Below are 16,147 nucleotides of genomic sequence, written 5' to 3'. Positions count from 1 at the left end.
ATGCAGAGATTCTATCAAGTGCAAGAGTTTTGTTTTGTTGCATTTTCTTAACTGGATTCTACAGCAGAGCCAATGAGAACTTTCAGTGTCAATAGGTGGTATCAACCCGTTTCTATCCAACTTCAGCATGGATTTACAACTAGCACTTCCTTGGTCACCTGATCTATAACTTTTGTTGGGAGAGACACAGGGAAAGTGCAATCCTTTTGGTTCTCCTTTACTTCTCAGTGGCTTTTGATGCCTCCTGAACCACCTGGAGGATTTGGGATTGGAAGTACCACTTTACAGTGGTTCCATTCCTATCTCCGAGGGCGGTTCCTGAGAAAAACATTAGGAGACTTCTGCTCAGCCCAATGGGAGTTGTCCTGTGGGGTCCTGCAGGGGTATATATTGTCATTCATGCTATTTAACATCTATATGAAGCTGCTGAGAGCGATCATCAGGGAATTGGGAGAGGTGCCATCAATATGTTGATGACACCCATTTTATTTATTTATTATTTGATGTATATCCCACACTTCCTCCCAGCAGGAGCCCAGGGCAGCAATGGACTAGATATGGACCAAAATACTGAAGGTGAATCTAAATATGATGGAGGTACTATGGGTTGGCAGTTCCCGGGACTCAGAGTTGGCAGAACATCCTGTTCTGGATGGAGGTGCACTCCCATTGAAGTAGCAAGTGCATAGTTTGGGGGTGCTCCTAGAACCATCTTTGTCATTGGAGGCTCAGGTAGTCTTAGTGTGTAAGGGTAGCTATGCCCAGCTTTGGCTGGTACATCAATCTGCCACAGTTATCCATTATCTGGTAACCTCCAGGTTGGACTACGGTATTACACTCCATGTGTGATTGCCCATAAGACAGCTCAGAAGCTGCAACTAGTACAAAATATGGTGGCCCAGGTGCTTATGGAAATAGCAGGCCATTCACATATTATTCCCATTTTAAATCATCTACACTGGTTGCCAACTATCTTTCAATCTCAATTCCAGGTGCCTATGTTAACATTCAAAGCCCTGAACAGCCTGGGACCCAAATATCTGAAATAATGCCTTCTCCTATGCAGATCTATCTAGTCTTTAAGATCAGCCCAATGAAGGCTCCTAGGAGGGCTTTTTCAGCAGCAACTCCAAAACTTTGGAACTATTGCCCAACTGAGGTGTGTTTCACCTCAATATTATATTATTTTAAGAGGATGGTGAAGATATACCTCTTTCACCAGACTTAGATAGTGAGGTGAGAAGCTGAAATTTGTTTAAGGTCAGTTTTGTATCACACTCACTGTTATTATATGGCGTGTTTTTTCCTTTTAGTTTATACTGTGTTTACTTTGCATTCATGTTTTAATTGGTCCTAGAAATATGTAGTGATGTGTTTTAATATGACCCAGTGACTGTATGAAGGATGGTACAGAAAAACCTAAATAAATAAGTCATACTCACAGTAAGTCATACTCACAGTAAAATCAATTTATTTAAGAAGTCATTTTATTTGAATGGATCTATTGTGACTATGACTTACAATGCATACCACCCTATGAGCACAACTGTCAATATATTCAGCTCTCCCTCCCAGTAGTATTCTTGCTGATATTCCCACAATCATCACAGTTGGAAAGAAACTGCTATAATACATAATGAGAAGACATGATTCACTAGAAAAGACAATAATGCTAGGAAAAACAGAAGCAAGTAGAAAAAGAGGAAGGCCAAACAAGAGATGGATTGATTCCATAAAGAAACCACGGATCTGAACTTACAAGATCTGAACTGGGTGGTTTATGCTATTGGAGGTCAATGATTCATAGGGTCGCCATAAGTCGAAATCAACTTGAAGGCACATAACAACAATGTTGAAATATAACTCCTTTGTTTATACTTAGCAACATAAATTGCTCAAAGTTTTTCCTTCATTGGCTCATTTGCCCTTTGCAGATAACTGGGACATAATGAACAATTTCTGAAGATGTTATTAGTTCTACTGATTTGATTTCAAAGTTATTATGCGTGTGTAAATACTTGCAACATTAGAGTAATATGGTTATCCACACTGGGTTTTGAGAGGAGACATGCATTTTAATTAAGATCAACTTAACTGTTGCTTAATTGTAAAAGTGGCTTCTCTACAAAGAATGGCTTTGGTTGGATTTTCCTACATTTTAATCATAAACAAAACAGGTATTTAACCTATTTCTCTCAAATACCTATATGTTATAAATATCAAAGTACCATTGCCAGCAAGGAAAAGTGATTTAAAAACAAGAATCCTCTTTCCTTTCTCCTCAAAATAAATCTGAGCCCGCGACAGTGGCTGACACTTCCAACACCTCCTCATCATGACGCCAGGCACCAAGGCCAAAATACTGCCCCTGGGCTTTTGTGCTCTTGCTGAGCCTAAATCCCCGCCCAGCTTGAAGCATCCCGAAATCTTACAACAAAATTCACTGCTTCAGTGACGCTCAACACCTGCAACAGAAGCTAATAATAATAACCACCAGGAGAGGAGGATGCGGAATAGGATAGTGAAGGGCGGGTACTGAGCCAGCCAGCCTCCCTCCTTTCCCTACAGCCACCCACCCCATAAACCAGCCAGACTAGTACTGTCAAAAAACGGAGGAGGAGAAGGAGGCGAGATCTGTGGGTCCTCCTCCTCCCCTCCCCCCCTTGTCAGAGCTGGCCTGACAGCGCCCCTCCTGCTGCTGCCACCGCTGCTTCTTCCGTCTCATGCCACCCTTGTCTGTCTCCCCCTCAATCAAGCTTTCGTTTGCCCCCCCACTCTTTCCCCTCAGGCGCCGTTAACCCCTCAGCCCGCCTCGCGCTCACCTGTGGTGATGGCCACAGCCGGGCACTTTTACCGGTCTCTCTCACGACCCTATAACAACAATGATGATGACAATGACAACAACAACACGACACACATACACACACACCCCGCTGACGCGCTCCTCCTCGCGTCTGCGGCTCGCTCCCGCGCGCGGCCGGCTCGCGGCTGTTGCAGCACCAGCGGCAGGTTCCGTGTTTGTTCAAAATCACGCGCCCAGCGCCATTCCGCCGCTGCATCCCATAATAACTCGGCAGCGCCACCCTGGCAACCGGCGTCTCGTCAGCTCGCGGAGCCTCATCCGCTGCGCTCTATTCTCCCGCCTTCCCTCCTCAAAGCTTCCTCGACTTCCGCTCAACCTCCCTCCCTCCCTGCTCTTCCGGGTGGCTGGTGTCATAACGCACGCCTCTAGCCGTTACCGCTCTATGGTTACGCAGCGGCGGCGTTGTTGTGGTCGTGGTGGTGTCTTTTTCGCTCTCTGTGGTCTCGGGCCAGCCGGCCAAGTGGCCGGCGTGAGGGAGAGGCGGCGCTGTTTCCCCTTCAAGAAGGGATAAGAGGCTGCGGGGGAGGGAAAGGAGAGACAGGGAAAAGATGGCGGCTGCCGTGAGGCAGGAGCTGACACAGCTCATGAGCTCGAGTGGCTCCCACAAGGACCTAGCGGGGAAGTGAGTGGCTCTTTCTCCTCATGTGTCTTCTGGTAGTAACGGGCGTCGAGTTGAGGTCCAGGTGCAGGGTGAAGCGAAGCGCGGGCAGGAGCAACAGCTGGGTATTGCTGTTATTCTCCGTGACTGGTTTTATTCTGTATTGTGATGGTTTTATTTTAGGCAAGCTATGCTATTGTTCCCTGGCCTTAATCGTCGTTGAAAGTCATCCAGAGAATTTAGGTTATTGGGACGTCTAGAAGGGTGGGTTAGCAAATAAATAATCCCAACATAAATAAATGAAATGATCAGGCCTGTTCCTGGACTCTTAAAAGCAAATCATTTGATCTGCAGAAGCCAGCAAGAGTTTATTGTTTTTATATGCAATAGTATATATGTGTGTGTGCGTGTGTCTAGACAAAAATATTTCATTATAAATAGATCCCTGTGTTCGATAGCAGCATTTGTATGTTAGCAGCTGATGAAGGTGGAAGCTGAAACGTTTTGCTAGTAAAATATTTTATTTATTTATTAAATTTATATACCGCCCGACTAGCAATAGCTCTCTGGGCAGTGAACATAAAATACAATAAGATAAAAAGACAATAAATAACACAATATAATACAGCATAATACAATCCAAATCAGTGCAGTAACATCTTTAAATTTTGATCAATTTAGATTAAAATGCTTCGGAGAATAAGAAGGTTTTAACCCGGCGCCGAAAGGAAAGCAGAGTCGGCGCCAGGCGTACTTCCTCGGGGAGACTATTCCATAGTTCGGGGGCCACCACTGAGAAGGCCCTAGATCTTGTCATCACCCTCCGGGCATCCTTATGAGTTGGAACCCGGAGGAGGGCCTTCGTAGCAGAGCGTAGTGTACAGGCCGGTTCATATCGGAAGAGGCGTTCCGTAAGGTAACGTGGTCCTGCACCGTATAAGGCTTTATAGGTTAATACCAACACTTTGAATCTAGCCCGGAAACATATTGGCAGCCAGTGCAAGCGGGCCAGAACAGGTGTTATATGCTCGGACCGCTTAGTTCTTGTTAGCAGTGTGGCTGCCTCGTTTTGCACTAGCTGTAGCTTCCGAACTGTCTTCAAAGGTAGCCCTACGTAGAGCACATTGCAGTAATCCAAACGCGAGGTTACCAGAGCATGTACCACTGATGTAAGGTCCTCTTTACTCAAATAGGGACGTAGCTGGGCTACCAACCGAAGTTGGTAGAACACATTCCTTGCCACCGAGGCTACTTGAGCCTCAAGTGAGAGGGAAGAGTCTAGGAAGACTCCCAGACTACGAACCCGCTCCTTTAGGGGGAGTGTAACCCCGTCCAGGACAGGGTATATATCCACCATCCGATCAGAGAACCCGTCCACCAACAGCATCTCAGTCTTGTCTGGATTGAGCTTCAGTTTAACTCTCATCCAGTCCATTGTCGCGGCCAGGCAACGGTTCAGTACATCGACAGCCTCTCCTGAAGAAGATGAAAAGGAGTAGAGCTGCGTGTCATCAGCATACTGGTGACAACGCACTCCAAAACTCTCTGTTTTATTAATTGCAATTTTTAACTGATTGACAGAATCCTTATAGGGATCCAGAGCAAGCTTGGATGAAGTTCTGTTTGTTGCTTTCAAAACTCTGTGTGTATGCGTGTATATATTCAGGGAGACCTTACAAAGTAGTTTACATAAGAATATTACAGCGACAAAATGGAAAAGGCAATTGTTTGCTTAGAAGAAACTGGGACATACTGAATCAGACCATTGGTCCATCTAGCTTAGTAGTGGCTGCACTGACTGAAATTGCTTTCCAGGGTTTCAGACATTCCCAGCCCCATCTGGAGATGCTTGCTGCTGCTCCCCTCAGGGCAAGATGGTTGAGCAGAAGGCCCTAGAGTGACAAGTTGAAAGGAGGAGGAAGGGACCACCACTAGGAGATGGGTTGCTAAGAGTGATCACTTGTCAATTGCTGGTGATCAAAATGCTGTTAAAAGGGACAACTAGAATAGTCTGTTCGAGATATCATAAATGTTACTTTATATATGGCACCATCAATGTGCATGACATGAGAAGAGGTCCCTGCCAGTTGAAGGTTACAATCTAAAATTCAACACAGTAGAAAAGAGGGGGAGGGAAGTAGAAAATCGGTGTAAATAGGGGGGAATGCCCATAAAACTTTCCTGCCTGCCCCTTTGTTAACCACCCAGCTGAACAGAAGTTAATAGCAGGTAGGGGTAAGTGTTAAGTGGTATGTCTTGCTTGCTGATAAACTACCTCAGGCCTTGTTAGCATATGCAGCAATATGAAATGAGGAAAAGATACTAGCGTTTTTGAGGTGTAACAAAAGCTTTATGACTTTGCCGTGCAGGTGGGCACTTGCTTTTGGAGGAGTAGGTATTTTAAAAGGTATGCCCATGGATAATGAATCATAGCCTGTGCGTGGGTAGAGTTAATGCAAGAAAAAGGGTGATCATCTCCCCCACACACACAAAAAACATTGCTATACTTTGTGACTTCGTTTCTATGACCAGTTAGTTCATTGCAGGATGAAAAGTGCCAGACGTGTTGGACCTCAGGGTTTCCTTTCAGGTGGAAAGTATGGCATCTATATTCTAAAACAGTTTGGAGAAGAATGGCATTCTAAATTATTTTGTGTGCTTTGGGAGCACTCAGTGTACGCTGGGTAGTCTCATTACGTGCACAAGATACAAGCAAAGCTAATTTTAAGAAGACACCCATTTTTAGGAAGCTTCCTTGTACTGAGTCAGGCCTTCAGTCCATCTGACTTAGTATTGTCTACAGTGACTGGGAGAGGCTTTTAGCTCTGTATGCAATGATACTTAAAAATTAACATTTATTTTTCTAATTTTCTGACAGGTATCGTCAGATATTGGAAAAAGCAATTCAGCTCTCAGGAGTGGAACAGTTAGAGGCATTAAAAGCCTTTGTAGAAGCAAGTGAGTTTAATTATCAGTTTTCAGGAATTGTTGAATGACAGCTATGTAAGTATTGAATTGCAGTCAGGAAAAAATGAAAATATATGAATGATCTCAGAAATCATTGTACATTGAAGCAGATGTCAGTATAGTGTTGGGTCTTTGGCAGGAAATATTTTGAGGCTGCAATCTTAAGCATGCATGCTTTGAAATAAATTCCATAGAAATCAGCTGCAGATTCTGAGTAAACATTACTAGGCTATAAGAGAGTTATTTTAATGTTATAATCCTCTGAGTGTACATCTTCTGAAACACCACAAGTTGGCATTGTAGAAAAACTGAAAATTCATGGAAGTATTAATAACAATACTATTCAAAAAGAAAGTGTACTACTAATTCTCTAGATCTAAAACACATGTACATGTAATTTACAAATGTACATATACATTTGTTTTTATGAAAGTATGTCTCATTGATTTTCTAGTAAATAGTGCAGCCAACTTGTAAAAACATTTATTTAGACAAATTCATGGAGGACAGGGCTATCAATGGCTACTAGCCATGATGGCTGTGCTCTGCCACCCTAGTCAGAGGCAGCATGCTTCTGAAAACCAGTTGCCGGAAGCCTCAGGAGGGGAGAGTGTTCTTGCACTCGGGTCCTGCTTGCGGGCTTCCCCCAGGCACCTGGTTGGCCACTGTGAGAACAGGATGCTGGACGATGGGCCACTGGCCTGATCCAGCAGGCTCTTCTTATGTTCTTATGATTTACCACCTGCTTAGAAATGCAGCATTACTTTGAAATTAAAGTTAATTCACATGACTGCCGTGGCACTTTTTTGCCCTCTGACTGGTTTATGGTAACATGCAATACAGCAGTCTGAATTCTTAACAAATAATTGAGGTGTTCCTGAATTATTTGTTAATCTCATGAGTTTGACACCTTTTTGACAAAAACAAAGCTAGCAAAAACAGCTACCCCAGTGGTGTATGAGGTGGAAGTTATTCTGAAATGTGGTTATTTTAGCAGTAGACTTCATGCTACAATACTTACTTGAACATAAATGCTATTTGAAGTGAGAAATCTTTGGAACTAAGTGTGTGGAGAAAGTAGAAATAATTTCAAGTGCTGACGGAAGCATTACATCTGTCAGATTCCTAAAAGTTTCCCCAAGCAGTCATCTTGGAATCAAAAGTAGGTATTTCACAGCCCCAACGTTCATCTCTCTGCAAATTGTTAATATTAGTATAAATATTTGGTCAGCTGACATAAAATTCTGCTGTGGTGGTATATTGAATAGCTTATGCCAGTGAAAGTACCATACTGCTGTGCTGTGCTGGTATTCCACATCTACTCATGGTGACTCTTGCCCAACCAGGAACACTCGCACCACATCCCGAGCCTTTTGATTGTGATAGTACAACCATTGAGTTGCAATCCGATGCTGTGCTGGTACAGCAGTATTATGCCCATGTGTGTGTTAGGTGGTGTAGCTGCAGGTTTGAGCTGAAACTGGGAATTTAATCTTTGTTTAGTCTTAACAATGAGACTGAATACTGTACTGGTTAAAATAACAGCCCTAACATAAATTTCTAGTCTGACTTTGTTTCCTCCTTGTGTCTCTTAAATCAGTGGTCAATGAAAATGTCAGTTTGGTGATTTCGCGCCAGTTGCTGACAGACTTTTGTACCCATCTTCCAAGCCTTCCTGATAGCACGGCCAAAGAAATCTACCATTTCACCTTGGAAAAGATCCAACCTCGTGTAATTTCATTTGAGGAGCAGGTAAAAGCCAGATGATGATGATGATGATTAAATTTCTGTCCCACCCTTCCTCCCAGAGGAGGACAGGGTGCCAAACATCAAAGTGATAAAAGCAATATTATTTAAAATAAAATGGAAGCATTTAAAAGTATTTAAGAACGTGTGAAAAAGCCACATGCCCTCACAGCTAATAATCTCAAGGTTGCCAGGAGCAGTATCTTTCAGTCAAAAAATGCCTGGGTAAATGGGAATATTTTCAAATTCCTCCTGAAAGTTAATAGCAAGGGAGACAGACAGACACATCTCACTAGGAAGGGCATTCCACAAAATAGGAACCACCACCAAGAAGGCCCTGGCCAAGATAATGGGAATGTATATTGAAACATGCAGTACATGCGTAGGCTTCCCTGACTCCTGGAACTCTGTACAATCAGGGTTCTAAGATTTGGGAAAACTTGCACATGCAGAGGTCTACATGCAAAAGCTTCCCTGTCTCTGATATCCATGCTAATGTGTGTGGGGGTGACTAGAAGGGACCTTGTATCGGGTCAAGTCCAGTGATGTAGCCCTCCGTCCCCTTTGTATATGCTTTGCCCTTTCATGTAAGTAACACATGAAAGGGGCATTTTACTGTTAAGTATATTTAAAGTTATTGTGGATCATGTAAAATCAGGGTATTAGTTGTCAGATAGGCAAAATACCACTGGTAAGGAAAAAGAAGCAGAGAATACAAAGAGTGTTAGCAAGTGGATCCTTTTCCTATTGGATAACTTGATTGTGCTATAGTTCACTTCATGTCTTCTTTCCACCCAGGTTGCTTCCATAAGACAGCATCTTGCATCAATTTATGAGAAAGAAGAAGACTGGCGGAATGCAGCACAAGTATTGGTGGGGATTCCTTTGGAAACAGGACAGAAGTAAGTAGTAGTTAATCTTGTAATACTAATTCTTTTATCATCTTATATTTTGTTTAATTGTATTTTGTTTTCATTGTGTCTTATATGTTTTGTGATTTTATTATTATGATGTATGTATTTTATCCTATTCTGTTTACCGCCCTGAGAGCTACTTGCTATGGGCGGTATATAAATGCAAATAAATAAATAAATAAATAAATAAAATAAAGCTCCCAATTCTTTTCTTTGTGCATTGCATTTCCTGTTGTGCAAATGCTTTATTTTGGTGTACAGTAGGACCCCGCTTTACAGCGATTCGCTAATACAGTGGTCTCAGTTAGACGCAATTAGACTAAAGCCGCACTCATACGGCGCTTGTTCCGCTTTTATGGCAGTTTTTGGGCATCGTGTGCCATTCAATGAGTTCCGCTTTACAGCAGGGGTCTGGAACATAATCCACCGTATGAGTGGGGCCCTACTGTATCTGTTTCCTTGATTGTTCACTAGCTTTGGCTTCTTAGTTTGTTCTGTAGCAGTCACACATAGATCACTGTTCTGTCAAAATACTGTGTGGGAACTTTTCTCCTATGTGAACTCTAGCAATACCCTTTACTTCTGCTCATCTTAGTCCTGTTTCTAGCTTCAGCACCTTCTAGAGAATTTTTGAGGCACTGGACTTAGATCCAGGTTTCTTATGCTGCACAGCAGTGCATGAAGTTGAGCTGTTAGCTGGTTAAATATTCTTGTACACATGACTCAGAAAAGGCTGAGATGTACCTTATAACTAGCTTCCTTCCAAGAATGTGTTGCATTAAAAATGGTAGCCAACAAGGTGACCTCCAGATGTTTTGAACTACAACCCCCATTACCTCTGATCATTGACTATGCTGGCTGGAGGGTGATGGGAATTGTAGTCCACATCTGGAGGACAATATGTTGGCTACCTCTGCATCAAAACTATATAATTAGTCAATGAATTTATCTTTTTGAAACGCTCTTGGGCTTTTTCTGTCATTGTATGCCTTGTTTCACAAAAACAGTAGGGTCTGGAGGCTTTGTCTCATTTTTTTTCCATTGCAAGATTGCTCCAAGTATGTCTGTCTCTTGTTTGATTTTGGTTTTCTGCCTTGTCGCCATGACTTACCTGAATCATTTTCTGATAGGACAGAATTTTAGGGAAAAGACAAAAATAAATTTGAGTAAATATTAATTTTATCGTATGTATGCAAGGACAGCAGCTTCATCTGTTCACTGTAATGAGGAAAGGAATTGTCTTTCTCCAGCAGTTCATGCTTGCTGGTTTGCATGCTAGGATTTGGAAAGAAAGGTATGTATTGGCAGGTTAAAAAGAAATTCAACTTCAGTTGTAGCCACAGTCCATAACAGAGTTAGGTGTGCTTATACTCATTGATTAGTTGGAGTGTGTTTCAGTAGCATTGAAGCCAATGTGTAAAATACGTTGCTGCTTTATTTCTCTGGGGAGACACAGACCATGCTTCCTTTTGGCCAGAGTTCACTAGTGGCAAACTTTGTTACACAATTCGCAGCTTTATTGTAAATTCCTGTTGACCGCTTAAGTATGTTTACAGAAGTATACTGTACAATTACACAAATAGGCTGAGGCTTAACTACTGCATTTTTTCTGCCCATTCAAGGCAATACAATGTGGACTATAAATTGGAGACTTATCTGAAAATTGCCCGACTGTATCTGGAGGATGATGATCCCGTTCAGGCTGAGGCTTATATCAACAGGGCATCCCTTCTTCAGAATGAATCAACTAATGAACAGTTACAAATTCATTATAAGGTGATATACCTATATTCTTGTTTTGAGTGAAAGGAAATAACGTATTGCAGAAGAAATTTGATCATTACAGCTTCTAGTATGCAAAGTTATTAACTATTCTGGAGTAGTTAATAACTATTTGCAGCAGTCCACTAAATTAAAGAATAATTCCTGATGTATATGGCAGACAACAATTTAGCCAAACTTGGATATAGTTATTTTGAAGGCATTAAAACTATTTTTACTGCAGTTAGTTAGTTAAACATTTTAATAGTGGTTAGTTTTATCTTGAGTTTTTCCTTTGGTTATGCTACAACTAAGATCAGGGCCGGTCCTAAAGGGCGGCCAGGTGGGGCACTGGCCTGAGGGCCCGGAGCTACAGGAGCCCCTGAGGGGCCCTCTGCTCACTTTCCGCGATCTGCGGCACCATCCGCCTGCCCACCATTCCCTTGCCTCACCTACCTGTCTCCTGTCTTTTACCATTGCCCTTAATGAAGATGGCGGCCGCAGTTTCCCTAAGGTACTGAAACTGCGGCCGCCATCTTAGTTGATGGCAAAGATGTGCGCGCGTAGCATCATGCGTGTTTGTGCTTGCATGCTCACGCCGGAACCCAGGGCAAGCTGATGCCCAAGGGCTCCAGCATGCCTGGAGTCAGCATCCCTGACTAAGATCGTTCTGTTTGCGAAAAGACTGCATCCACATTAATGGAAAATGGACAATAAAGTTAAGGATTTTAAGTATCTGGGAATTTAGTTCAACCAGAACCATATTTAGGCAGGGCACTTGTAATCCACAAGGTACTCAACCCTACAAGGAACTGTTTGCCTCCAGGATAATTTAGTATCCCTTGCACTTAAGATTTTATGAGGAAAGCTGTGTATGGTACAGAAGTGTGGGAGTGGGGAAATGCTGTTAAACTGGAAACCATTCAAAATTGCTTTTTGAGGTCGCTCTAGAGCTTCACACGTGGCACACCCGCTGTCATGATGAGATGTGAGGTTGGTTCTTTTCCACACTGTCAATAGAGTTCATTCTACTTTGCTTCTGTATTGGTTGAAATTACACCATATGCCAGATGTGGTTGTCCAAACAAAGTTCTTATAAGCAAATTTCTAATAGATCTGTACAAAGCTGGGCCAACAAATATGAAACTTACAATCCAGTAGGGACCAATAGCTGATGCCCTCCAGGTTGCTACCCCTATAGCTGCAAAGCAGCGTTTTAAAAATAAAGTTACAGAGTGGGAATTTCTGTTAACCTGATATCTCCAAACTATGCATTTCTTACCATTGTATTCTGTGAAACCTGGTTGTGGTCTTCTAGATCACTTTTTTTTTTTAATTAACAATTGATGCATTTACAGCTTTGAGATTCCAAACTACGTCAACAGCATATTTAGATGGAAGATAGAATACCTGTAAATCAGCATTTATATATCTGTGATCAGGGAGAAGTAGAAAATATTGCCAAGTGTCACTTTGGTGATGGTAGTGGAGCTGATGGGCCAAGGCTCAGCTCCCCAACGTGCCCTGCTTGAAAGCCCCAGAAGCACAGTCTCTGCTGCTTTGACCTCCTCTTGAGTTGACAAGATATTTAGCGTAGGGCTGTAGTACCACTACTTCCCAAGATCCAGATTTGATCCACTAGCTGCCAATCAGTAACTCTACAGACGACTAATGAGCCGTCTTAAATACTGTGAATGGTTTTAGCTATACAGTTTTTTCCCTTTCAGGTGTGTTATGCTCGTGTTCTTGACTACAGAAGGAAGTTCATTGAAGCTGCCCAGAGGTATAATGAACTCTCTTACAAGAGTATAGTCCATGAAAGTGAGAGACTTGAGGCACTGAAGCATGCCTTGCATTGTACAATCTTGGCATCAGCAGGTAAAATGATGTCTAAAGACTTATTTCTATAGGTTATATCATTTTCATTGTTGGGATTATATATAGGATGGTCCTGTTTGGGAGGCAGGGAGCTGTACCCTAAAGCAGCGTGCCTGCTATGCTTCCATGGTAAAAATAATAATAATAATCTGAGTAAGCTGCCACAAGTCTGCCTCTTCACTGGAATATTTCATATACAGATCCATATTAACTATTGGTGGTGTAGCATCTTTGAAGAATCACATACATGCAGAAAGTTTTGTTTCCGTAGAAAGGATCTAGCTGCTCAAGCAACCTGCACCTACCAGGTGTACTTTGAAAAGCCATGAAGTACTAGTAGTACTTGGGTGATTCATCTTAACAAAAGTTGCTCATAGACCCTAAGGTCTATTTCCCAGTCCTCCTTAGTTATTTAGCCACACAGACACCCTTCATGACATCAGAGCACATCAGCCAATGGCATCAAGAGAAGTGAGGATGGGCAGAAAGAGCAAAAGCCAGGAGAATATTGCAGAAATATAAGGAGCGAAAGACCTTCAGGGAGCTTCAGCAACATTCACAGCCTGTAGACGTGCCTTCAAAGTTTCTATATGTATGGTTCTTCCATTGGAGGAAGAAACTTTTCCTTACTGAATCTGTGAGGTTGCTGCTGAAGGAGAACATAAAGACTTTTTCCCCATCAGCATGAGGGATGAATTGGATACCTTGCTGGACAGGCAATTTGGCACTGACCCACAAATAAGCAGCTGAGAAGTACATTATGGAAACTGAAGTGGATAATACTGAATTGAGATGAGCCAGTTCATAATATTCTTCATTGTTTTTCAGGTCAGCAGCGCTCTCGAATGTTAGCCACTCTTTTCAAGGATGAGAGGTGCCAGCAGCTTGCAGCCTATGGGATACTGGAGAAGATGTATCTAGATAGGATTATCAGAGGGAACCAATTGCAAGAATTTGCTGCAATGCTTATGCCACACCAAAAAGCAACAACAGCTGATGGTACTTGTCTCAAAGTATTTGTGTACCCTGTTCTGAGCACACAGGGTATCTGCCCTTACAGAATGAGCATTACTGTACGTTGGGTTATCTGAGTAATTGGGTACTTTGATGCATTGTATCCCTTTATACTCCAGCATTTAGCGTAATATGGCCTAGTTTCATGAAATGTCTAACGTACCTTGCTATTATGCAGTATCCTGTGGAACTCCTAAAATGTTTTTTGCACTTCAGTCAACATTTGGAGTGAAATATCCTCTCTATGAATTAGTCAAAGGTACAAAAATGTTTACTCCTTATTTAGCAGATTTCTATCCTGTTGAGCACAGGTGTTCTCAGTGATTTAAAGCCATAAAATCATATAATAGTTTTGATAGTATAACAGAAATTATGCCAATTTCTTTCTGCCTTTTCCTGTATTATGAAACAGCATTGCTGGAACAGAATGCATACAGCTACATACAGCTTGTTTCATTATGTTTGCCTTGTAGCCAAATAATACATGTTGGACTTCAAACTCCAAATCCATTGTCTATCTTCTTTTTCAGGTTCTAGTATTTTGGACAGAGCTGTCATTGAACATAACTTATTATCTGCAAGCAAACTATATAATAATATTACCTTTGAAGAACTTGGAGCACTATTAGAAATTCCTGCAGCCAAGGTATATTGATTTGCTTATTGTTCCTTTGTGCTGTTAAATTGTACAACTTTTCACAGTATTCTTGTGATACAGTTGGCTGGAGTAATGGTATGATTGAGTAATTGTTTCCATGCAAGACACTGTAAAAGCAGCTGCAAAATTATGAGATTGTTGCTGTGTTCAAACTAAGCTGGTTTCAATGATGACTGGCTTGAGGGAGACAAAGTTTTGTCTTGTGCCAGAGCAGACACATTCAAAAAGAGAAGAAGAGAAATTACTGATGCTGGTGTAAGATGCTTATAAGCCATATTCGTTAGGGGTGGGATTGAAACAGAAATACCAAGTCACTATGCACGGACTACTCTTCTAAATAGATAGTTGGCCCTACTTTTCAGTTCCACGCATTCTTTTTCTTTTTAAGAGTTTGTGACTGTGACAAGCCCCTTTACCTACACTCACTTGGAATTCCATCAGCAAGCTCTGACACCACTTCTGAACGTTTAGATACCTTGACTCTTGCATAGTCCTTCTGACCTTGAAATAAAATTTTGTGGAGGTCATCTGTAATGTGAGGATCACACATAATCACAGATTATTTTTAGGATTTGCCTTTATATTTAGCAGGTACAAAGATCTCCTAATGAGTAAGTTGATCTGTATAACTTTTCTCTACCACTGACATTCCCATGTGCACATATGTGTTAAAAACCATATCAGACCTTCTGTTTCTTAAAAGGATGTGGACCTTTTTTTCCCCAAGGCGGAAAAGATAGCCTCACAGATGATAACAGAGGGTCGTATGAATGGATTTATCGATCAGATAGATGGCATTGTTCATTTTGAAAGTAAGTTTGGCTCTAGCTTGTTCTCTCTCTCCGTGTAACTGAAGCATGCATGAAGGAAAAGCAGAACGTTTTAACTTGGTCTACAAAAATTGGTTATTCTTGCTCTAGCCATCAGATGGCAGTAATATCCATGCAGTTTTTTGCTATGCAGATCTGTGGATTTTTGTATTCCAAAATACCGCTCTCTACAGACCTGGTAACAAGATTGTTTATTGTGCTTATTATAATTTAGCAGAAAAGCTATGACTGCAAGAGTGAATTCTTCTGTTGTCCATTTCTAATTTTGTCTTTTAGCTCGTGAAGCCTTACCAACATGGGACAAACAGATTCAGTCGCTTTGCTTCCAGGTTAACAATCTTTTGGAGAAAATTAGTCAGACTGCCCCAGAATGGACTGCGCAGGCTATGGAAGCCCAAATGGCTCAGTAGATTTTCATTTCTTTCACTTCTGTAGAGAAGATTCCTTTTTCTAAAAATGTGAAACAAGCATAAGAAATACAACTTAAGGCTTTGGCTCAACTTCACTAGAACCCTGTCTAGGCAACGGTGTAGATGGGTGTACATTGTTTAAATTCCTAAAGGTTTCTCTTAAAGGCACAGTAGCACTGCATAAAAATAAGCTGTATAAAAATAAGATTGAGTAGAAGAGTGTGTTTTTAAGTTTTATATTAAAGTTTCAGTTGTTTAGTGGCCTTGTGAATATTTTTGCTTGTTGAAAACTGAAGTGCCATATTCTCATTAGCTGTAGTTATTCCAATAAAGACAGGATGGAAGTTAATCAGATTCACTATCGGCAATCTTCATTGCTGCATTTTGTCCTCTCCACAGAACTTCATCAACAATAGACTTCATGTGCTGACTTTGCAGTCCTTAAATCTATTTAAGACATATAAAACAAAGTAGATTGAAATGTCATATATACTTATATTTATGGGAC

At 41.6% G+C, this 16,147-nt stretch overlaps 2 protein-coding genes across 9 annotated transcripts in view; one reads left to right on the top strand and one right to left on the bottom strand.

Annotated features, from left to right (window-relative positions):
- LIN54 (lin-54 DREAM MuvB core complex component) overlaps window positions 1-3,176 on the bottom strand; it is a 53,199-nt gene extending 50,023 nt beyond the window's left edge. For 4 of the 6 annotated variants that reach the window (XM_061583152.1, XM_061583147.1, XM_061583154.1 and 1 more), the window contains exon 1: window positions 2,823-2,922. Coding sequence is in view for 1 of the 6 variants with exons in the window: in XM_061583157.1 (XP_061439141.1) it covers window positions 2,930-3,059 (130 nt within the window). In the remaining 5 variants the exon portion in view is untranslated. The other 2 variants (XM_061583157.1, XM_061583149.1) reach the window with 2 other exon arrangements.
- Window positions 3,177-3,185: 9 nt separating this feature from the next.
- Window positions 3,186-15,988, top strand: COPS4 (COP9 signalosome subunit 4). Of its 3 annotated transcripts, none has more exons than XM_061583161.1 (10): window positions 3,186-3,485; window positions 6,340-6,419; window positions 8,029-8,180; window positions 8,973-9,076; window positions 10,711-10,864; window positions 12,577-12,727; window positions 13,556-13,726; window positions 14,272-14,387; window positions 15,103-15,211; window positions 15,506-15,988. In XM_061583161.1, the coding sequence occupies exons 1-10, from the start codon at window positions 3,412-3,414 to the stop codon at window positions 15,637-15,639; spliced, it is 1,245 nt and encodes a 414-aa protein (XP_061439145.1). In that variant the 5' UTR covers window positions 3,186-3,411; the 3' UTR covers window positions 15,640-15,988. The 3 variants fall into 3 exon arrangements, with proteins under 3 accessions (XP_061439145.1, XP_061439146.1, XP_061439147.1); XM_061583162.1 differs by having other exon boundaries at window positions 3,187-3,485; window positions 15,127-15,211; XM_061583163.1 differs by lacking the exon at window positions 3,186-3,485 and adding an exon at window positions 4,231-4,377.
- Window positions 15,989-16,147: the final 159 nt, after the last annotated feature.

This window comes from Rhineura floridana, chromosome 9 (assembly GCF_030035675.1).
Source record: "Rhineura floridana isolate rRhiFlo1 chromosome 9, rRhiFlo1.hap2, whole genome shotgun sequence".
NCBI classification, from domain to species: Eukaryota; Metazoa; Chordata; class Lepidosauria; order Squamata; family Rhineuridae; genus Rhineura; species Rhineura floridana.
This window is presented reverse-complemented; position numbering and strand designations above follow the sequence as displayed.